General features: G+C 44.3%; 1 protein-coding gene across 10 annotated transcripts in view; it reads right to left on the bottom strand.

The window, feature by feature from the left end:
* The window catches only part of E2F6 (E2F transcription factor 6), a 40405-nt gene extending 16636 nt beyond the window's left edge, over nucleotides 1-23769 (bottom strand). For 6 of the 10 annotated variants that reach the window (XM_079940568.1, XM_079940566.1, XM_079940563.1 and 3 more), the window contains exons 1-8: nucleotides 23511-23769; nucleotides 14866-14920; nucleotides 11831-12047; nucleotides 10107-10262; nucleotides 8908-9022; nucleotides 6437-6590; nucleotides 5937-5974; nucleotides 864-5038 (exon numbers count right to left, since the gene is read on the bottom strand). In XM_079940568.1, the coding sequence (XP_079796694.1) occupies nucleotides 4994-5038; nucleotides 5937-5974; nucleotides 6437-6590; nucleotides 8908-9022; nucleotides 10107-10262; nucleotides 11831-12047; nucleotides 14866-14920; nucleotides 23511-23618 (888 nt within the window). In that variant the 5' untranslated portion in view covers nucleotides 23619-23769 and the 3' untranslated portion in view covers nucleotides 864-4993. Of the gene's footprint in view, nucleotide 1; nucleotides 5975-6436; nucleotides 6591-8903; nucleotides 9023-10106; nucleotides 10263-11830; nucleotides 12048-14865; nucleotides 14921-23510 lie in introns of those variants that run through there. The other 4 variants (XM_079940571.1, XM_079940570.1, XM_079940564.1 and 1 more) reach the window with 4 other exon arrangements.
* Between the last annotated feature and the right edge of the window lie 950 nt (nucleotides 23770-24719).

The following is a 24719-nucleotide window of genomic DNA, read 5'->3' as shown; positions in this document are numbered from 1 at the left end:
CAGAACACAAAGGTTAGTAAAGCTTACACTTCGGAATTCAAGTAGAATCTCTCTTTATAAATAAGTTGACTACGGGAAACGAAAGACACTTAAAGGAAACAAGCCTCACAGAACTCTGGTTGAACCTGAAAATAATTTTCCCCCATCAATTTCACATATGTTCTTTATTTTTCCATTACAACAGCTGCCTTTGGAGCAGCTAGAATAAATTCTAGAAGAAATGTGCGAAGGAGCTCGGTTACCAATCTGATGTAGGGTGGTTTACTTTTCTTTCTGCCTACACAGCAACCTATGCTTCAGGACCGAAATGCTGCAAAAATGCTGGGCAGTGCTTTCCAGCCCAACCGCATAACCACTCCATTCATGAGTGGAGAGATTCTGTGTTGGAACGTGCTCAGCTTACAGACCTGCGGGCTGCGTTCCTGGGCCCACATTTCAGGGCAGTGTAAACAGCTGAAGTGGCCACCTTTGTAGATACCACTCCCAGGTTTTAAAGACTGAGGTTTTACCTCCTCTCACCAGAGTTTCAGGCTATACATAGAGAACTAGGTACCTGCTTTTCCCACAGCTCGTGCACTGGCAGAAGGCCAGAGAGGATGTAAGGTAACCTTGAGAATAAGAGCCTTGAATTACTGCAGCAAATCCTCGTCTTCACTACAGTAGAGTGGAGGTGAAGGAGGAAGAGAGATGACAGCTCCCAATGAGGTTGGTTTGCATTTATGCAGTTCAAACTGTATTACAACACGTACCATCAGAAGGCAAATCTCCAAGAAACAACCCACATCACAGCCATCCACTTGGACTGAGGGTCATCTTGGACCCAGGAATCAATTTAGAATCACAGACGATAGAACTACAGTTACCCCTTGAACAATGCGGGACTTAGGGGCGCCCACCGGGCGCAGCTGAAAATCCACATTTAATTTTACAGTCCGTCCTCCTACTCGCAGTTCCTCTGTACCCGCGGGTTCCGCGTCTGTGGGTTCCACCAACCTGGGATCGTGTGATCCTAGAGTAGTTTCTGAAAAAAAAGTCCACATATAACTGGACTTGTGCAGGTCGAACCCGTTATTCGTGTCAACTGTATAATGGAATTTTACAATTAGCCTACAGGTGGGAAAACAGGGTGATTTCTCTAAAGTCATACCTAGCGAAGGGCAGAGTTGGGCTGCCTACACCACGCGGCCGTTATGGGTAGGAAGGACGTGCTGGGTGTTTCCTTTCTCTCAGTCCATCCCACTCTTCTATGCTCTGTTCTGTCACGCTGGGACTGGGCCCTGCAAACCCCGTGGCCTATCCTCCCCTGCTGGCCAGCTGGGTGCTGAGAAGCAGGCAGTGGTGGGAGAATGGAATGCAGGAAGAGGACAGAAGTGACTTTCTTCCTTTTTCTAGCTCTGTCAGCGTCCCAGCAGCAACAGAGGACCGCGCGGCTCCACTTTCCAGATCCCTTTGGCAGCCCCAGCACCGGCCACGGTGCCCCCTCAGGAGTGCCAGCACTAGTGGCCGTAACCCCCTTAGTGGTGTGCATGCCTGTGTCCCACCCCAATCAGAGGTTTGAGTACTAACCATTAGGTGGGTGTCTCCTTCCCCACCAGAGCACTGGTGTGGCATCTCCTCCAGAGATGTGAGGACCTCTCCTCTGGGCTCCCGGGTTACGGGAACGCTGCTTTATCCTAGGGGTGGTAGCTGCTTCCTGAATTGTTAATATCTGTTACCTCAAGGCCCTTTTTTGCTACTCAGCCTTCTTGCATTAACTCACCTCTGACGTGATACCCACCATGGTTTTCCTACTGGACCCTGCCTGATACTGTACTTGGTATTAAGAGTGTCTGTCATACCGTCTTTGAAACACGCACGTCTTACTGAAACATCTAAGGCATTTACTACTTCCTGCTCAACAGATCCAAAGTCATGGGCCAATGCGATGTTCTGAGGGGAGTGAAGACACTCAAGATCTCTGCAGACTAGGTCACGGCAAGAACGTGATCTAGACATGGACACAGCTAGAATATAATGCTGATATCTTAACAGTTGTGACCTGTGTGTGAGAACTAGTGTGAATTCACTTTATCAACAAGAACGGGATCTGTAAATTTAAAGTCAATGCTATTCTCTAGCAGCATCTGCTTAATTGGAAATAAGTGAAGAAATCTGGAAACTCTGAACTCTCCACTAGATGGCAATCATTACACACATTTGTGTCAGCCTCCCATGACGCTAGTGGCCAACAAATGTATTAATACTCCCACTTCATTGATCATAAGCAACTGACAAGTTGGGAGTGTGCTGAAGGTATGACACTGGTTTGGTGTGAGGCTGTTTTTGAGTCTTTCATTCACTGACTTGTGGCAGAGATTGCTAGTCGTCCCCAAACATACTAGTTAGCACAGGCTGGGTTATGTTGCAGCAACAAATTGGCTCCAAATAAATCCCGATGATTTGGCACATCTCACACTGCATGCAGATGGGCAGGGCAATTCCACACAGTCTCTTGGGGATCCAGGCTGATGGAGACTCCAGGATCTTATAGCTGCATCACCTAGAACCTGTGGCTTTCTTGGTTACTGGGGCGGGAAGAGCTACTGCAGAACTGCATGTAGTCTTTTCACACGTCACTTCCTTTCATAGCCAACTGGCTAGAACTAGTCATGTGGTCTCACTAGAGGTCATCTTCCTGCCCAGAGGGGAGAATAGGATCTAATAATGTCTAACCACACCCTGTATCTACTCTCCTTCAACAGCAACAGAGCTCCAGGTGTTAGCTGGGCACGCGGCTGTCCCCGTACCCAAGATTACATTTCTAAAGCTAAGTGGCTAAATTGTGGCCAGTGGATGTAAAGTGAAGTGAACGGCAGGAAGTGTCCTCAAGGAGAAGCGTACGTTTCTTCTCTTTCTTCATCCTGCCTGCCGGCTAGTATGTAGACACAACGGCTGGGGCTCCAGCAGCTCTCCTGGACTTTGCAGTGAACTCGGAAATGGAAGCCAAGCCTGAAGGAAGAACTACCTGGAAGGAAACTTGGTCCCTGACCCCTTGGAGGCCACACCAACTCTGGACTATCTGCAGACTTCCTGCATGTGACCGATGAACTTGTATCTTTCTTAAGCTGCTGTTATTTGGGGGTTTTTCTGCTACTTGCATCTGAATTTAATCCTTGCTAATGTGGGTGCCCCAGTGCAAAGTCTGTTATGGTTTCTTTTCCCAGTAAGTAACATCCCTCTTCCCCTTCCACGTTCAGAATTAACTGGTAGACACAAGAGGTCTGAGAGACGGACATCAGATATTAATAAAGTATCTCTACCATTATTAATAAAGCTGACTGGAGACATGGCTGTAGATGAGTAGACGAAGGCTGTGGCAATTTCCTGAAGTCAGACAACAATGAAGTAGCCCCCTCCTTTCACGGATGATTTTTCTGTAGCCTGCAACGCTGTTTGCTAGCATTTTACCCACAGCAGAACGTCTTTCAAAATTGGCATCAAGCCCCTCAAACCCTGCTGCTGCTTTCTCAACTACATCTGCCATATTCTCAATCCTCTGTTGTCATTTCAACAATCTTTACAGCATCTTCACTGGGATTAGATTCCAACTCAAGAAACCACTTTTCTGGTTCATCAATAAGAAGCAGCTCCTCATCTGTTCAAGTTTTATATTTATAACAAACATAATAATAACGAAAACATTTGAAATATTACAAGAATTACCAAAAGGTGACACAGAGACATGAAATGAGCAAACGCTACTGGGAAAATAGCGCCTACAGACTTGCTGGACACAGGATGGCCACAAACCTTCAATTTTTAAAAATCACAGCATCTGCGAAGCACGATAAAATGAGGTACGCCTGTACGCACAGAGAGATGGGTAGTGATGTTCAGGGCAGAGTGGGGGAGGAAGAACCCTGGACGCTAGTTCTGGGGATGCGTACCTTAGCAGCTGTAGAAAGAAGAAACCAACACCAGCAGTGGGAGTGACAGGAGAGAGATTCATTTATGCAACACGTCTACAGTTCACAAAGGACTTTCGTTTACATGATCTCATTTTACTCTCAGAGCAATTTGCAAAGTAGAACATTTGTCACATTTCACAAGTAAGGAACTGCTGCTTAGAAACGATGCTATCACCTGTGGCCCTGCTTTCTTTGTTGGTTTTCGGGGCACCGCCTTCTTTAGCTGTTTATTTTCCCTTCCTCTCATTATTCCTTCTCAGGAAAAGCCTTTTCTTCTGTATTTCCCCTTAAAATAAATGTTAACGGGCCTCCCCCTCTTCTGCTGTACCCTCTCATTAGGTGACCTCACCCACTCTCATGTTTAGCATCACATATGACCGACAGCTGCCAAATCTACAAGGCAGAGCCTGGACCTCTGCACGGAGCACCTGATCTCTACACGCCCTTCTGCTGAACTCTCGGGTTCACCACACGCGCCCAGGAGGAGCAGCACGGCAAGCAGTCCCGGGCCGACACAGGCAGCCGGCACGGTCTGTAAGGAGGGGAGAGGCTGGAGCTCAGCAGAGGGACAGGGCCGCAAAAGCCGCTGGCGCTCAGAGGCGTGCCAGTCCTCAACGCTCAGCATTATTTTTCAGTATTTTGATTGTTGATTCCTATGCCAACTCTTTACACATGGTCTTAATTTCACGTTGCTTCAATTCTTTCTTTGAAAGTAAGAGAAGTTTAAAATATGAATTTGAACGACACAAAACCCTTGTACGTTATATAAGCCAAGGATTTTTAGTCTAATTTGACCATTCACTCACTCACTCACTCACTCACTCACTGATTTGTTCAATCATATACTGAGCACTTTTTATGTGCTAGGCGTGGTGCCAGTCGCTGGGTTTAACAATGATTAAGACAAAGCCCCTCAAGGAGCTCACAGTCTAATGGTAAACTACTGAGTAAACTGAGGCACAGAGTGGTAAATGACTTACCCATGAGGTAGAAATAGCTAGGTACTTGGAAACGTGGGACTGGAGCTGAAGAGAGGGCAGGTACCACTAACTCATCGTAAGTAAAAGATCCCCTTTGATTGAAGAGCAAGGCTGCATACAGAAACATACATAAACCCTGCTTGCAAGGAAGGTTAAAATACTTCCCAATTCTCATCATGATTGAATTCATGTCTTGCAAGGAATTAAGCCATGACCTGATGGCATCTGTACACTCGCCCCTAAAGCTTGGGGCATGCCACCAGTCTGTTCAGACACAATGACTCTGTAGGGAGCTTAAAGTCCAATTTTAGCGCTGGGAACCATACTGAAATACCTTCATTAAATCCATGAACTTTAAATGTATAGCATATTTATGATACTTCTACATGTAGAAGTTTGGGAAAAACTCTCCTCTAACCCTCATCCAGAGGATTCTAATAAGTTATAGATACCACAGAAATTAGAGAATATGTCTGTTACTTTCCATATATACATCATTTTGGCTGTACAAAGGTGAAAAGTTTCACTTCGACGTACTTCATAAGTGATCTAAACATTATACAAATATATACAAAGACATCATGTCCAGATGCGTGCGTACACCCATCCACTGCAGACATGAACCCGTGTAAGGCAATTTCTTTTGTGATAATGACACGTGATCCACGCAGCAAAGGGCAAGGTCCACTGAGAACTGTCCATCCAGCCTGCCTGTCTGCTTCAGTGATACTCTGGGTGATTTAGTAATTTCAGTAGGCAAAATGTCTATTTCACTGACAAAAAGCAGTGAATAATTATAAAAAGAGTTGTTTCCAAATGAAGAAACCGTAATTATCCAGTAATCTAAGTAGTGAACTACTTGAAGGTACTCCTGGCCTTACTGCTGCTACTGAGAAAATGTCTGGGATGATTTATTGCTCTGAGAATCACATCTAATGCATAATTCATCCACACAGGATGTCCCCAAAAGACTCAATGCACGAATCCTCAAATGCCATCAATTGCTCACTTCAAGCAGTTCTTCACTTTGCTGTGGAGGGTTTTCTTCTGAAAAATAACAAGCACAAGAGAAACCCTCCTAAGTGAAGATATGAAAGGCAGACAGGTAATAGAACATACAATTCAAGTGCTTAAAAAAAAAAATAGGAGGACCTCGGTCAAGAAGCATATTCTTACGTTAACGGCATAAGGCTAATGTTTTGAGTCTCACAAGAATAAACGAGAACTCAAGCATGTGCCTGAGAGGCCGGGTCAGAGGATGCAAACAGCCTTCTCTACAGAGACCACACTCTGGGACCAACTACAATTCTAAGTTTTCACGGCTATCAAAACTACACAGAAACAGTCTAAACTACAGTTAAGAATTACCTTGTAATTTGTTAACTCATGTTTTTGTAGCTAGGAAGAGTAAAAATACCTATAAGGCCATAATATTCATTTATAAAACTCTATCTATTTTAAAAATCATTAAAACCTTAAAGTTTCCTAATGACAAGATTGGTCACTCACCTTTCTCAGGGGCGGGCTGCTCTGGATGTCTGCTTTCAGATGAAGAGGCGCCGACACCGTCCGACACGTTACTGCTTGGGTGGCTCTGCTCCACTTCACACAGATAAACATCGATAGGCCCCTGAGTGCTCCTGATATGGACCGTGATAGAGTCCTAGCAAAGACACAGGAAACATCTAGATGAATGAGAGAATTCATTAATTATATTTTTTCACTTACTAGAAGTGTAAGGGACACTTTTGAAAATTCTCATTCAGGTAGTTTCCCTTCTATCACATATTTGGGAAAATCACGTATTTATTAGTTAGCTTGGGTCACAGGAAGCCACTGGCCAGTTCACACAGGTAACACAGTTACTTGATTGTGCAGCAGTGGTTTCAGAGCCAGGAGGGGCCCCCTCAGCACTCAGGAGCCCGTCTTTCTCTACTCAAGACGTGACCCCTTTAAGGAGTCTGTACTTGAGACTCAAAGATCAGTATTTTGACGACAAAGAAATCTAAAACACCCCGCAGACTCAAATGATACGGCTGTGTTAAGATTTCAGACCCCTGAAGAGGTACTGAGCTAAATGAAAGGACCATTCTTCCATCCACTTGAAAAAGAGGATGAGATCAAGACAAAATATACCTCTTGTAATTTAAAACATTAAAACCCAAAAGATATCAGGAAATTGGGTACTTCTACTGAAAATTATGCTAAACTCGTAAGGAACAGTCCCGGTTATAGATGATTCTCTGTTGTTTTGATGCGAGTGGGTTCAATAGTCAAGGCTATTTTCTCCCCTCTCCTGTGGTTAGGCCTGGGCTTGGTACCAGGTGCCCCTGCTCTACACCACCCTGTGATCTCACAGCAGAGGGGCTCCCAACCTCAAGGGCCACCTTCCACAGCTTCCCGGCAGCAGGCAGGTGCGCTGAAGAACATCTGCTCAGCTCCTAGACGGGCAGGCCAGGTCTTGTTTGAACGGTACACGTTGTGCAATTCGACAGATACTTCTGAGCAATAGGGAAACCACTAAGCTGCCCAGAAGCGGCAGCTGAGGACCTCGCAGTCCACTCAGCCAGGGGCTGCCCACGTCTCTGTGCAGCGCGAGGTAATACTGTTGACTTTGTGGGCCATGCCATCCTTCTCACAACCACACAACTGCCATTCTAGAGTGAAAGCAGTCAGAGACACAATCTAAACGAATGGGCACGTGGCTGTGTCCCAAAACAATTCTCTACAAAAAGCGAGCAGGTTGGATTTGACCCACAGGCCAGTCCATCTCCACCAGGACTAGATCCCCAGATCTCCCTGGAGTCGGACTCTGTGTCTATCGGTCCCACTGTCTTTCCTTATTGCTGAGAATGGCTGGCAAGAAGGCCCACGCTCCTCAGCTTTCGAACGGGATCTAAGAGACATCTTGGGCACGATCGAAGGCTCAGCAAGATTTGACAATTACAGCCTGAAGCAGTTCACAGCACACGGAAAAAACCAAAAACCCGTCAGCCACTGCACAATGGACTATCGTGCCCCCAAGGAAGGATGTATTGAAAGATTAGTGATGATGTGTGAATGTGAATATGTGAAATGATTCATATTAAAGATAAATGTTGCTTAGGAGACTCGGAATGCATCGAAATCTAAATAAAACAACTAGGAAGCGTCAGCAAGAAGTCACAACGTGAGTGTGACTGGAATCAACGAGAGCTGTTCCTTAGTCCGTCTGTAACACACTGTCAAGTAGCAGCTGGGGTCTCACATGGACAGCGGCCTTCTGGGGATAAAAGGAAAGGTGGGTGGTGAGGATTTCTTCACGATGAGGGAGTTAAGTCCCTATCGCAGTGAAGTGATGACTTCAGCAGTGACAGTTCTATCAGGCTGTCAGCACTTGATCTGTCCTAAGAATGGTCACACTCCTTTGTTCTGATTCCACCCTTACCACGCAACCTTCTGATGACAAGTATCTTTCAGTACAAACTTTCCTACAAGCAGCTGACAGCGGACAGTCTTTTCATTTACAAAGCAATTTTACTTTTCATTTTAAATGTGTAATTTAGTGTTCTCTTTTATTCACAGTCTTTTATGAATTTGGTTAGTGAGTTAATTCCCTAGAGCCCCCGCTGACAGTGAACCGTAACACTGAGGCAGCCCCCGGGGAGTCCTTAAGAGGCATGAGAGCACAACGGTTAAGAACAGACTGCGAAGCCAAACTGCCTGCGTGTGAACTGTGGTTCTGTCACTTACTGTGGATGGTGAGGAAGTAACTCATCTTTCTGTGCTTCAGATTCCTCATCTTTAAAAGGATAATAATCATGGCTACCGCGTTTGTCGTGTTACGCAAAACAGCTCAGAATGTGTAAAGTGCCTCAAGCTATATCAGGTATGCAGCTACCACGCACCCACTGGTGATAAGGCACTGGGACTGCAATAAAGCACAGCCTAAGCAACTGGCCTGCCTCCCTTTAAGACCTTAAAAATGCAAGGCTACCTACTTCTCTGGGCGCTGGAACATCCAACCTGGTTTCTGCCGGAGCCTTAACTGCAATTACAATCTGTTCATGGAAGGCTTGAATGCTATGAATATCTTGATACGTCACATATGCTAGTGTGAAAATCAGTCAAGGGTCTCTAAGCAGAGTGGGGAGATCACTTATCTCTTATAATACATGAATCCAAGTGTAATCTTAGAATATCATTAGTTTTTATGGGATACAAACTCACAATTAAGGAAAGCAGTCAGGAAAAAATTATTTCATATATAGTTCTTATTATTTCATAAACAATTCTTAAGATTTTATTAAGTGTTTTACAATATTTATAACTTGAAGAATCCCTTTAAACTATACTATTGTGATGACGACACTTTCTGGAGAAAAATATTAATGAAGTCTGGACCTCTAAAACAAATACAACCCACGAAGGTATCAAACCTCCCCCCGCCCTTCCCTATGCATTGTGAGATCTTACTGTGAGAACCTTTGGGAAAAAATATTCAGAGTTTTGATGAGAATGTCCTAAAATGTAAGGTGGAAAGAATCGGTAAGTAGGAGACGCAACTTAGAGAACCAGTTTTTCAGGACTATGAGGTACTCATGGGATTTCCCTCATCCAAAATTATTTTCTATCTCGCTACCTGAATTTTTCTCATTTTCTTTTATTGTGCTGCCTGAAATTTTTACCAGTTACATGATTTACTGGGTTTCCCCAGAATTCTTTTTTTTTTTTTTTTTCTTATTCCACACATCTTTTGATTGAGTGTAGTAATAGCATTTACCTTCCTTCTAATAACTGTATTGTGGAAACGGGAGTTTTGACTGGGGTAGAGTCTAAGTAAACTTGAAGCACGGAACAGCTCAGAATCAGCCACACCTCAAAAGGTGTTCACCCGTTCCGTGTGGGGAACAGGGCAGCCAAACAGTCTAGGAGACCCGGGAGGAGATCAGTACCAAAGACAAATCTCCCCCTCTGGTCCCAGAGACATTGAACTTCGGAGCAGTACGACATTCAGCTGCGTGTTATGCTTTGTGGACTAGAATGGCAGTTCAAGTACCATTTCTACGGCAATTCACTCACTTCTAAAGGTCTTATTTTGTATCTTAAATATATTAATTTATCCCCAAGCTGCCCCTACCATATAAAGTAATCTGCTTTGGAAGGAGAATTTTTTTAAGGGCACAGAGTTAAAGGATATCTTTCATTTTCTTTGTCGTCTGTTAACTTGAACAGCTGCTGAGCACAATCCTTAATTAACTCATCCAGAGCGTCCTCCATCGCCGATAAATCAGAAAGTTCTTCCTGCAGCTTCTTCTGTTGGGGCACTGCTCCAAAATTGCTCAGATCAGACCCTCTTTAAAAGAAAAGGATCACCATCAATAACATCCAGGAGATTACAAAAAAATACAGGTTAGGTTACTGGAACTTCGCCAAACGTTTACAACAGGTGTTTCCCACAATGACAGAAACCAGGTACTGAACTCCAGTCCTTCCCTCCCATTATTCTAGACAACCATTATTTCTCCCGGTTTTTGTCCCCATTTCTATTCCCTTACACAGAGACTTTAAAAACAAAACCAACATCATAACCCTGTGGAAATTAGTAGTAGTAGGGAAAGCTTAATGAAGTTTAATGAGCACTGAACTGAGTCAGTAACACCCAGTTTCAGCCCAGCTCTACTTCTCACGTGACTTTTGACAAGTTATGATCTTTTAATCCTTTAGTTCTTACATATGAAAAATAAGATGTATTGGTCAAATGATAGTTCCCCTGCTAAAATTCTATAAGTCTTTATTTTTTCCCCACTGTGCGTATTCTATCCAGTTCTATCTGAATATAATGATCATTTTTTAAAGATATTTTTTCTTTATTACTGTTTACCCCAATATGACATGACCTGAGCAACAACAAATATTCATTCTTTTCTTCAATTTTTATAGAAAATAAAAAGTGAAAAGGCTGTTACCACTTTACCTTTCTTTTACTTGCTAATTCTCAAATCTGATTCTAATTAGTGATTCAGAACACAATCTGATATTAACCCCTAAAATGTTAATGTCATTTAGCAAACATGTTCAAATTAGAATCCAATTTGCATTTCCATAATATTGAAAAAATAACGTCCTTTATGAATCCCTTTCCTCTAATAGCTAAGTTAAGAATCATTTAATGATCTTTGTTGGTAGATTTTTCACTTGCCTGAAAGGTCTTTACGTACTTATATGCTGGAACTGTTTCTTACTGATCCAAAATACTTGCCTATTGTGAGTGTAACAGCCTTCTTCCTGTGCGCGTTCCCTGCACATGTGCATGCGTGGACACACACACACACACACACACACACACACACACACACCCCTACATTTATACCATAAAGTCTTCTTTCCATGAGATCCCTCCTAATCATATGTTAAGTCTTTAGCTATTGACTTTTAGATATTAAGTCTCCTGATTTTTTTTTTAAATTCAGGGCATTGTGTTTCGAAGTATGATATGCACCATAATCACTTGGGGGTAGTTGTTAAGAAGGTAGGTATCTGTCTTCTCCCAGAACTGAACTACAGCCCCTGGGGAGGGAGGCATCTAAGTGTTTATGACACGACAGTGGAAGAACCACCGTTTTACAGCCTTAACTCATTTCCCCCTGATGTCAATAATCAATTAGAACTGAAGAAATATTTTTTTTTAATTCCTATACAAATCAGATGTCCCCTTATCTTGAAAAGTGAAATTCTTAAAACTAATCATGACTCCATTTAACTTTTCCATAATATTGGAATGATATTCTATGTCTATGGCTTTTAATTGGTACCAAGTAGGAAAAAGACATTGCTAGTAACTAGTTTGTTTTAAGTACAGTGTTGTCACTTAATAAGAAGGGGAAAAAAAAGAAGAAGAAGAAAAGTTTGAAAACAACTCACATCCATCGAATATGGTTCTTAGACTTCTTTTCAACCAGATCAATTCCATCCAGAACATTGGTGATGTCATACACTCTTCGTTTTCGTACGCCTAGTTTTGTTGCAACCTTGTTTAAGTCAAGAATACCCCCAGGAGCAGATCTGACAAGATCCATAAATTTTCGAGTTAAATAAACCAGTGATACATCAAAACGAGGTCTCTTCACTTTTAGAGCTTCTGGGAAACAAAACAAACGCAATTCATAAAATTTAAAACAGCATTTCCTTCTCAACTCATTAAAAAAAACATTTATTTATTCTTGGTCAGTAAGCACAGACACCTACAGATATTCTACACACTGACCAAATCAGAGCTAATTTTTAGGAAATCGATTTCTCAAACTGGATAAAAATGTATTAGCCTATTGCAGGTAAACAAAGGCTTTAGACTTAAAGGAGTATTTGAAATACACAACCAGTTTCCACTGAATACGTGAATTTAAAAGGCATCACGGCACCATATCAGACACGAAGTGCTAAGTCTGCACTTGCATCCACACCACTATCTGGAATAGGATTAGAAATGATTTTTAAAATTAAATTTCTCATTTGGTCTTCAAGTTAGGAAATTCTTTATAAAGCAAAGTTAGAGACTTGGCTTTAAAATAAAAAATGTTTAAAATGTTCCTATACATGTCATAGTGTTACCCTGTCTGATGAAGGTCAGCAAGAGCTCAAGTTAGTCTTCCGATTAGGATGACTGTGATATTATACCTTGAGGAAAAGTGACATAACTATTTTTTAAAATATTCACTACCCTGTATTAACTTAACTAAATGAAGGGGGAAACTGAATATTATCATTCTTTTCATCTTTCCCAATTTGATACTAGGAAAAAAGTTCTTATGGTTTAGTGTGCAGAGGAAATACTTTCATGAATAATTTAGTTGTCCTTCTGGTGTGGAGTATATGATTACTCTTTTTTTCTACTTCATGGCACACCACAGTATGCTTCAAAAGAAACAGTCATCCTATCTTCAATCAAAAATGCCCTTATCCAGAACCTCTACAATGTCATATTCAGTTTAAAGACCACTGGTGGTTACTGCAAGAAAAAAAAGTACATATTTTATAATGTAAATGTCTTCCATGTGGAGACTACTCCTATACTTAAGATTAAACAGGATTAAAGAGGAATTAAACTTTTTTAAAAATGGAAGCAGAAGACAGTCACAATTCTACAACATATCTTGGAAGATTACAAATGAGAAACTCTGGCTTTAAAAACATTTACATTTGACCCTCGAACAACGCAGGAGTTAACCTGCGTATAATTTATCGTGGCCCTCCGTATCTGCGGATTCAATCAACCAGACCATTTAGTACTGCAGTCTTTACTACTGAAAAATATTCTCATCTAAGTGAACCTGCAGAGTTCAAACCCTGTCAGTCAAGGGTCAACTGTAATGATACTAAATTACTAACAAGACATGGTCTTATAAGTTCAGGATAAGTATATTCCTATCATGCCAGTCATTTTATAAAGAACAGATATTAATTGAACACCTATAACGTGACAGCTGCTGAAGGGATATAAACATGATTAAAATGGTCTCCAAAACAAAGGCGTTCCATGTTCCACAGTCTAGCAGGAACTCTACCCGAAACCCTGAGATGAGTGTGCCAGAGGGATTCAAAGTTACATAAGATGAAATAAAACCTTAACTGGAGTGGGAAACAGGGGAGGCCTCCTAACGGGCGTGTGCTGGGAACAGAGCATAGAAAGATGGACAGGAAGGTGGAGGGCGACGGGGGTGAGTGAGGCGCAGGAAACAGCAGAGCCCCGTGTGAGAACATGGCGTTTGCAGGGACTCCACAGCTGTACAGCGTTTGCGATGGGGGGAGGGTGCAGAGTACTGGGAGATGAGGCTGCCAAGTGGAGCGGGAAATGGCCATCAGGGGCCTTGTGCATCTGTCTGTCCGTTCTCTGCCTTGTTTCTTAATAGAATTTAATAGAAATAAATGAGGAGTCAGGGTTTTCTCCATATGTAACAGAGCATCACTGCAGAAGTTTAGGTTGAGTGATACCATCATCTAACTGCTGTATTAAAAGATCACACGGGCAGCAGAACGGAAGAGGCGAGGGGGTGGAAGAGCCTGGAGCCGGTGACTGACTTCGATGGCCAGGCCACTGCTTCCTGCCCGAGAAGCAGCAGCCTGACCCGTGGGCTCGAGTCTGAGCATGGGGTTGAATCCTGACTGAGCAAGTTACTTAATCTCTGGGCATCAGTTTACTCATCTATCAAATGGGAATAATCATCCAAACCTGAGTTTTGAAAGGTGGTTGTGATAACCCATGCAAAGAGCTTAATACAGGCTAGGCGCTGTACAAGCTCCGTAAACGTGAGACCTGAGTGTAAGCTGGTGGCGTGCGGCAGACGAAGGAAACGCTTCCAGAGTAGAACTGGCCAAACCTGGGGGCCAGATACGGGGGGGACTGTGGCAGGGCCGGGGAGAAATGAAGGTTGAGGTTACGGTTCCTCGTGGGCACCTACGCACCACCTACCCACCGAGATTAGCACCAAATTAAGAAGAAACGGAGGTGGGGCCATTTGTCATAACAATTTTCAGAAAGACAGGGAACTACCTGACTGACTCTGAACACTGATCCACGGCAGAAGTAGATGGGAAGGGCACAGGGAATCAAAGGAAACCAGGAAGGCCAAAGACTGTCCACACGCTTGCTGCCAAACTGCGTTCAGTTCTGCTTGCGGTGACAACTGCTCTCACAGAACTCTGGGAAAATACCCCGACAGAGACCATTCTGTTTTAAAAATGACATTTCCAAAGCAATGGAGAATAAACTGGCATTGGTGCACGTTAACAGCCCACAACCTCAGGAATTTTCGCTGAAATTCCAAGCTTTTACATTCCAGTGTACAAACAATGCATTTTAAGTTACTCATCAACTCGTGTACATTTAAAATAAATCACTTAAAACATATGAAGTTCAAACTACAAAACCTAAAACTGATTCAGGAATCGAATCAACTTACTTCTCATGGACACATATTGTACATTATCTTCTAAATTAATCCTTATTTTTGATGGCTGGAAAAAAGAAGATACAGAAATTTAAACTTAGTAATTTAAATACAAGCAAATGAATAGCAAAAAATAAAAGCAGAATTGTTAATAATTATTGCCCATCTCTTATTAATAGCGGCACAGTGGTTAATCTTCTTTATATGAACTAACGTGCGTGCATAAGGGGCCTTGTTTACAGATTAAAGGGGCCAAAAAGGGTAAAAAAAAAAAAAAAAAAGCAGAAACAATGCAAATGAACAACATTTTTCTGGATAATATAAAAGTCTGTCTTTTTTTTCACCCTGGGGTAATAATTTTGGTGTGAGAAAACCAGTCTTCCTTCTAAACTATATCTACTCTAACTGTAATCACATCTGACAATGTTCATCGACTTGAATTTCTGAAACTGCACAGGCCTCCATAAGTATGGAAGTAGTAGTTAAAGAGACGGCAGAGGAGGAGGAATGGTGCAGGGGGAAGGGGGGAGTATGAGACTTTATTACTAAATAGACATTCACCTATCAACTGTATCAGGTAGTGAGGATAAAAAGCAATAGAGAGGATCAGGACACTGTCCCTGACTCTGGAAAGCGCAGTAGAGATCTAAGAGACGTCCAAACTGACAAATGCTCACTCCTCGCTAATTAAGTGAGAATGGCTCCAAGAAAAGTGCTCACAAACTTTCACAGGCAGCCATGCATTCCCATGATAATTAATATAAAAACAGCATTTCTAATCATGGAAAATAATGCATGCTACATAACTAGAGACTTTGGTATTAAGATTCATAAAAAAATTCTTTTAAATTCCTGAGATGACCAGGAAATTAGTAGTAGCTCGACCATCAATGCTCACCATTTTACCAGCTATTTGGAGGCTATGAAAGTTTATATAAACGTTTAGTAATGTTTGCAATATATTTAAAAATTGTTTTTGCAAAAAAATAAGTAAAACCTAAGCTAAGGTTAATAAACAGAAATCCATATTGGCCTCTTGCTTACAACAAAGTATGTATAATGATGCCATGTGTCTCCAGACAAGCTGTGAGCAGGTTTAGCTCCTGTGTAAGTGAAAAAAACTGGCCCCCAAGTGGGCCGCAGCAAAACTGGGATAAGTGAATTTCATAAGGTGCCCTAAGAAGGGAAACAACAGCGCTCTGGATGCACCCAGCGAGGGGATCACAAGGATTCACAGGCAAGGGGACCCCTAGCTGAGCCTTGGAAGACAAGCCAGAATTTGCCGGAACCTATGGGAGGTTAAGGAGGGAGGAAAAAGACAGAATTCCTGGAGCAGGAAGTGAAATGAACAAAGGTATGGAAATATAAATCACCTGGCACCTTTTGAGAAGCCACCTGGGTGGCCAGTGCAAAACCAACTTGATACTAAGGCTGGACGGGAATGCTAGCACCACGCTCGACACAGAAGACCATGAAAGTCATGCTACAGAGTTTGGACTTTCTGCTGTAACCAGTGCTGAATCACCACAGATTCCTGAACAAGATACGACGTCGTCCAGCTCATGGTTTAGAAATCTAAGTGTGGTGGCAATGCGGCAAAAAGACTGAAGGTGCGGACACCTGAAGGTGAGGTGAGCAGCTAAGAAGCTCTTTGCTGGTAGTGTTACGATCCTCAGCACAATGATTCCCTTACCATCTATGACAAGGTGACAGCATCTGTCAGCAAGCTAACTCGATATGGAATAATTCCCCTGGAACAGAATTCCACTGTAACATTAACTTAGCTGTTACACGCAAACCTGCTGGGTGCAAAACCAGTCGGGAGAGCCCGTCTTGGGGCAGGGACTCTGCCCCGCTAGCTCTCAGCACAGTGCTAACGGTGACTCGTGAAGACAGTCTCCAACAGTGCCACACTGAAGGGCAGTCCTATTCAAGGCAAACATCAGACCGACAGGACCAACTGTCACTGCTATTTTTACTTTCAACCCTTCTGCTAAAACAGTATGAGATGGAGTTGAACTACTGATGCAAGATTCTTAAGTGAAAAAAAATCCATCGTCATCACACTAATTTGAAACACACATCAACAAAGATCCTAAGTTGTTGTAAATATTATGGTCTGTCTATGAGTTTTCTATTCAGTCCACGATCTGTTACTTACGTGTCTGCAGCACACTACTTCAATCGCTATGATGTCTGAACAAATCCTGAGAATGCACACAGACAGGGCTACAGAGCAGGTGCCTCGCTGCGAACAGGCTCCTGTTCTTAGCTTAGAGCAGCAGGGCGAGTCCTGCACACAGTACGTAACGGTTTCCAAACGGGCTGGCTCCCTATCTGCTCTCTACACATTCTGCAAGGGCACCTTCCTGCTCTATACCCCCTCCCTCTGGTCTCCTTATCTAGTATGCCGCTATTCACAGCTTGGCACAGGGATAATACCTCAGTCAGTAAGATGAGAAAGTATGACTTGCTTTCCCCTACATTCTTTGCTCTAAACCACATATTGGCTCTGTTGAGATCTGTGGGAAAACAGACACTAACAGCACCCATTCGTTTTCTTCCCTTTGAATACAAAAGCGCTCTCTCTTTATTTGGGAGGAATCACAATAGCATCATGGCCCCTCAGGGGCAGACATCCCAAATAAAGATCGTATAAATCCTACAGACCCACAATTCTGGAGATTTCCAAAGTGCCCACAGTGATGACACATTCATCTCATTTATACTCAAAATAGTTCTTGGCTTAAGATCGGGTTCAGGACTACCAGAACTTCTTAGATGCTGGGAGATCCCACCCTTATCTGTAACACAGTGTAGGGATATAACCCACTTTCCAAGCTACTGTGAAGATTAAATGACAAATTTTGTAAACTGTAAAAATCCTATGAAAGCAGAAGAGACTATGGTTATTGTTTTCCTTTTTGAACCAGAACAGTGCCTGGCACATTCAGGCACTTGGTAAATATTTGTTAAACTAATGAACGGAAGAGTGAAATAGGACCTTGTCTGGATGACTTCAACTGACAAACAACAATGAGTATTTACAGACACAGGGACACAGGGTGAAGACTCCCTCTTTGGTACACCATCAATAAGGACCACTGCGAGACTATGAAGCCTCAGTTTCTGTTTTCTAATACAAATTTATCATCTGGAGAGACTCAATCTGACAATCCTGGCAAGCCTTCCCAATTACTCTAACTTTGGTGAACCACACCCAACAGGTAAGCTAGGAGCTTTTCTGGGAGGAAATGGGACTAGATAGGAGTTCTTCTTTTTAAATGGCTTTAAAATCAGAATACAGGTTTTCTCACACAGAAGTTAGTGAGCTATTAAAAAAAAATGTAAATGAAATGCCACCCCTGCACTTGGTCCCTCAGAACAGAGCAGGGCACCCTGCCCTGGAGGAGAATGGCGAGGCTCGACACCCCTGCAGGGACGAGGAAACTGGAGAGAAGGTGAGCAGAGAGCTCCCTGTCAAGGTGAGGCACGACCGAGCCCTTCCCAACAAGAGACTGATCGTCTGAGCACCTTTCAGGGATACCCATTTTCCTTTTGTTTTGAAACAATCTCAGCCTTCAGAAAAGGTACAGAAATAGTACCAAGAATTGCCATATACCCTTCACCCAAATCCTTCAAATGCTAACGTTTTACTACATTTGCTTTATCTTTTTTTTCTATACACACATAATTTATTTTTTCTGAATCATCTGAGGGTAAACTGCAGACCCCTAAATAATTCAGTGTGTATCTCAAGGACATTCTCTTAGACAACCAGAGTATAACTACCAAGAAATCTGTTCGAGACTAAGCAGTCTTGAAAAAGTTTGTCAGTAGAAATCTGGACTTTGCCAGTAAGGGTTCAAAAGGAAGGGGAACTTGTTAGAAACTTCAAGAAGGGGGATCCCCGCTATGCTAAGACAGAGCACTTAGCAACACTGTCAACTGCAGATCCATGGAAAGCAGATGGTAATGAACCGGGTAACCTAACCGAGGAGATTTCCACACAGTGTTAATGGGGATTGGGTAGGGGGGAAGGGAGAGAGGGAGGCAGAGAGAGACAGACAGAGACAGAGAGAGACAGAGAGAGGAAAGGACTGTTAAAAGAAAAAGAAGCTATGACTTGGTAGCTTTAAAAAATTCTCAGCCTCTCAAGAAGCTAAAAATTAAGAGAAGACTTCTGAGAAAGACCAAATCAAAGGCACCACCAGAAAAACCGAATGTAAAGGGGAAAGTGAGACTGAACAATTTTTTTTTTTTTCCTGCGGTAAGCGGGCCTCTCACTGTTGTGGCCTCTCCCGCTGCAGAGCACAGGCTCCGGACGCGCAGGCTCAGCGGCCGTGGCTCACGGGCCCAGCCACTCCGCAGCATGTGGGATCTTCCCGGACTGGGGCACGAACCTGTGTCCCCTGCATCGGCAGGCGGACTCAACCACTGCGCCACCAGGGAAGCCCGAGACTGAACCATTCTTGGTGAAGTCCTCAGAGATCAAAGATGGTATTTCAGAGTGCCATTCAGTCACACAAAAGGCCCCTGAAGGAGACTAAGGATGAACCTCACAGATCCTCTCAACCTAAGGACGGGGCCTCTAGGAAGCTGCAGGGCACTGTCCGTCGGCCACCCCAGCAGGAGCCCAAGGTACAGAAGAGTGTATTTCAAAGAAATCTGTGGGTGGGACGCTTGTCTACTGAGTGAACCACAAGAGTCACAGGACATCCACATAGTTTTTGAGAGAATTACATTGGCAAAATCACTGCCAGCTTGGTCTAAAAGGGATAAAGACAGTTCAAAGTGAAAAGAGGCCCCTGGACACCCCCAAATTATGCTGACAGGAAGCAGGCTGAAAAAAGTACTCAGCTACAAATACTGAAGAGATATGACCTTTCATGAAAAAAGAAAGACAGGCTCAGATGGCGGAACCAAGAGCCCAGAGGGAGAGGTGGGAACATGGAGAATTGTTCCCAGACCTTGAGACCTAATCAAAAAACGTCCCACATTTACCAGGTGGCATTTCAGAACTGCTCCAGGCCAGATGCTCCTCCGTGACCCCTCTTTTTCTCCTTTATGGACAGGACTGTCTACAGCAGTTATCCCATGTCTGTCCCACCAGTGTACGATGTATGCTGGGTGTGTGTTGGGGGGGCAGGGGTCAGATAACTTGTCTTTTTAGTTTCACAGGCCTAAAGATCTGGAGGAACTGTACCTGAGGAGCTGTACTTAAAGAACTACATCCAAGGAGCCTGAATTCTTACCTTATTCTGTGAGTACAAAATCTGTTACTTTGAGGCTCACACTGTCCCAGATTAGGCCAATGGGAGCCTTTCACAGTGGTTCCTGCACAGGACACTTACGTTTGACCTTCTCAGCATCTTTAGGATGGCCGTCCTCAGAGGAATGCTCCCTCAAACTTCTATGGCACTAACCTGCCCAGGTGCCAGCAGAGATGCTGCTGCTTTTAGTTCTGACAACCCACCACTGCGGAGGCATGCCAACACTTCTGTTCCTTTAAGGAAGGCACACTGAGGGGCTACGCTCAGGTATTTCCCCCAAACATGCCAAGGGACAGCCCAGTAACAGCCAAACCTCAAGACTGGACGTCCTAGGAAATTTTCCTGTTCAATCCTCAAACTGCTTCTGTCTCTCTCTCACTTGTTCAAGCCTCTTAGCCTGTCTGTATCTTAGCCGGGAAGAGGCAGAGCCCGCAAACTGAAACCACTGAGGCTGCTTCCAGCGCACACAGCTCTCTAGGCACCAGCAGCTCCTGATGGGCAAGGCAGCACGTTCCCAGTTATTCCACTAGCGCTCCAAGTCCCACAACTAAAAACCTACACTTTTCAACTTGTGACCTCAAAGGAGAAAGAATAGAATAAAAGGCGAGTTTTAGGGACTAAAATCTTAAACACTGCCTCTAAATTGGTTAAAAATTTCTCTACACAGATCCTTCTTTGTACCAATTGCCTGTTTGGGGGAGTAATATCCCTTTAAGAGCTCTCTGGACATATACCTTTTCCCACGGTGACTGCATTCTTGTCACACACTCAAATTTTCCTCATTTTTCAATGTGCAGACTAAGTTCCATCTTTAATCAGTACCATGTTCTGCCTTCACAGAATTCCAGTTTTCAAGCCATTTGCCCAGGGAACATCAAACACTCAGCCGTACACATAACTATTTTTTGCAGTGTTTAATAATACACAGTTTACTAAATACTGCCAGTCATTAGCCAATTAAAAAATGCTGAGATAGGTGTTTAAATCAGCATTTTACAGCCAGGAAAATAAACACTCATACATTCAAACATTTACGGAGTACCTATTTCATTCATCCAAAAGCTATTTACCAAATATTTTTGCAAGAAGCACCAAATGTGCTGGGGATGTAACAATGAAATGAACAGAGTCGCTGCGCTCAGGGACCGAAGAGCCACACAGTGCAGAGAGGAGGCGGCACAGGGCGCTCTGGGAACACAAAAGGAGCGCTTAACCGAGTCTTGGGAAGTCAGGAAGGCTGCCGACAAGTGACCTATAAATCTAGACCTGAAGAACCATGGGAGGTGACAAGGAAAAGTGTGCTTTAAAGGTTTTTTTAAAAGGGGGAGTGCAGATACACAGGGGTCCAAGAGAATATGGAGATATGGAAAATTTAGCAACTATAAGCAGTTCAGGAAAGATAAATCCAGGGGTCTGATTACATAAAGAAGTTTCTCCTCTATCCTGAGAGCACTAGGGAACCATGACAGATTCTTTAAGTCAAGTGATGTGATCGGAAATATGTTTTAAAAAGACCATCATGGTTAGTTACTATGTGGAGAATATATAGAAAAATCAAGGGCAAGATGAGAGGCAGGAAAACTGGTTAAGAAGATTACAATCCAAAATATAGATGATGGCTAGAAGTGGCAAGTACTGGTGATTAATTTTAACTAGATAGAATGGAGGGGGTCCGTTTGGAATAGGAAAGGATGATGCCTAGGATACTAGCTTGGGCAGTACGGTGGGTGTGGTACCATTTATTGCGATAGGAAGACAGTGAGTTGCTGCTTGCTTAGGCAAGAAGATAATGAATTCCACTTTAGATACGTGAGTTTGACATCTAAGTAGAAATGTCTAGTAGACAGTTGCAAAGCTCTGAGCCAGACTTATAGATTCGGAAGTCATGACATGGTAACTGAAACTACCAGAGTGAATAAGACTATGTACAACTTCAAGGGATATATGTGTATCTTCTGACATTAAATGCAGAATAAAGTGGTTTTTCCATAGTAGGAGCTTGGAGCTTTTATCAAGTTCTCAAAGATTAAGACCACCGATACCAATAGTAACAGAAGTCACGAGAGTGGTGAATGACACCTCGCGGGAAGAAACCGTGGAGAAGGTAGAAGATCTGAATAACACCGACACGGAAGGAATGGGAAAAGGAAGGAGTTTACAAAAGAGGACAGGAGAGGCCATATAAGCAGATGGAGCGCTGAGAGTACGTGTCCGGCGGGCCGTTCAAGGGCGAGTGTCCAACATGAGTGAGCGGTCGATCATGTGCAAACTACAGAAGGTACGGAGTGAGACATCTGCTGGACGTGACTGGCGACCTTGGTTAGAACGTCTCAGAGCTGTGCTTAGGGCAGAGGTCCCCCAGCAGGTGGTAATGACAGGTGAGCAAGCAGACCCAGGAGTGCTGACAACTTTTTCAGAAAGCATGGCTGTGAAGGGGAAGAGATACAGTAGGAGGAAGGGCATACGGAATTTAAGGGAGGGATCTTTCACAATGGAAACGGATTTAGGATGCATTTTAAGTAGTCGAGAATTTACCACCTGGAGTCAGACACTGCGAGGTTAAACCCGGGCCTGTCTACTCACTAACGACAGGCAAACCACTTAACAGCTCCACGTCTATTTTGGCAACTGCACAACAAGAAAAATAAACCCTGAGGACTGCTGTGCGGAATTAAAAGAGATGATGCTCATCAACTATTTTTGAGCACTGAGTCCTCCTGGCGTCTGGGCAAACGGACCTCAGGAATGTTTATTTACTAAGAATGGGAAGAAACCAGCAGAGAAGTCGAAAATACAGAGGGAATGGAAAACGATGTGTTCATCGAGGGTCCTGAGACTCCAGGAGACTATATCGTATCTAGTCCAGAACAAGAGAAAACTGACCTCCGGCAGGGAAGCCAATCTCCCACTTTCTCTGTCAAAGAGGACCAAAGATAACTTGCTGAATGGGAAGCCGCGGAACGGGAAGCGTGAGGTGGGGACACGGTTTTAAGTGGCTGCCCTGAAGAAGGAGAATGGCAGAAGAGGCTGCAGAGAAGAACACACGAGAGAGAGCTTGCAGAGACCCACTGAGTCCAGTGGAGACGCAAAAGCATAACTGTCTCGGGCAAAGCTGGGCAATTTTCTCCAACACTACTCTGGAGCCGACGGAAAAGCCCCGGAGGCTGACAACACGTTTGCGAGCAGACGCAAACAAGACGGCGAGAGCTCAAGCGAAAGACCTGTCTGCTTCACTGGACGCGAAGGGCAGTGCGAGAGCTGGGGGGACCGAGGAGCAGTCCCGGGCCACCTCGAGGAGCGCACGACCGAGACGACGGCCAGTCCGGCCTCCCCGCGGGCCTGGGACACCCCCCACCCCGCGCCCCGGCCCTGGGACACACTTACCAGCAGGCCCTCCACGTTGATGGGGTCTCGGCAGCGGCGCCGCACCGTCTCCTCCGCCGGGTCCACGAGCAGGCTGGGCAGCTTCCGCGCCGGCCGCTGCTGACTCATGCTGCCCAGCCGGCCGCCTCTCGCCTCGCACCCCGCGAGCTCTCCCGCCTTCTCCCGCTCGGGTCGGGCGCCGCCCCCGACCCGCCGGGTCCCGGGGGCCAAGCACGAACTGGACTCCTGGCCTGCCCGGAGGCGCCGCCTGGCTAGGCCGGCCCTCGGACGGGCGCGCAGCTGCCCCACGACCCCGGGAGCTGGAACGCGGGCGGGAGGAGAGCAGGGTGACCCACGGCTCTCAGGACGCCAGGCCCGCCATCTTCCCGCATGCGCAGTGCGTCGCCCCCAGTGCGCATGCCCGGCGCGGCCGGAGCGCTCCCAAACACAGACCCGCTCCCGAAGGCCGGAGCCCGAGAAGTCCCGGAGAGCGGAGTCCGCGGAAAGGATGGCGAAGGAAAAGGAAGACATGGAGCAGGAATTCCAGACGAAGGGAACGGGGCGAGAGGAAAGAGGCAGCCGAGACAACACAGTGGTCGCCTCGGAATTCTCGACACTAAAGGTACTAATAACTGAAAGTTCTGAGCTCGCAGGGATGTTAATTTACTCTTGAGCTCCCTCCGCACGTCTCAGGCACTTGCCCAGTGTTGATGCTTAGTAAATGTTGGTAACCAAACCGTCGTGGAATTGTTTACTTACATGTATCTTTCCTCCTTTCCCTTTTCTTCCTTCTTGTCATTTGAGGAATAAACTATTGACTCCCTAGGTGTCAGAAATCGTGGTGCGCACAGGAGATATTCGTTTGAATTTGGCACAATCTCAGATTCCGGTGGAGGGGACAGATAAGTAAAGGAACATTTAAAGCTGGAGCCACTTTGCTGTACAGCAGTAATTAACACAACATCGTAAATCAACTAAACTTAAGTTAAAGAAAAGAGAGTGTTTCAATAACAAAGGTTACATGTGCCAAAAATCCGCTAAGCAGGTAATAAAAGGGGGAGTTTAAATGCCAAATAAATAAAATAAAATAAAATAAAAAATAAAGCTGAAGCCAGATGGTGTGTTTTCAGATCCTGGCTCCCCCTACTTAGAAGTTTACAAGACCTGAAGCAAGCTGCTTAATCGCTCTGTACCTCAGTTTCCTCATCTGTTAAATGGGACTAAGATTGT

The sequence above is a fragment of the Stenella coeruleoalba genome, assembly GCF_951394435.1.
Source record: "Stenella coeruleoalba genome assembly, chromosome: 13".
Lineage (NCBI taxonomy): Eukaryota > Metazoa > Chordata > Mammalia > Artiodactyla > Delphinidae > Stenella > Stenella coeruleoalba.
This window is presented reverse-complemented; position numbering and strand designations above follow the sequence as displayed.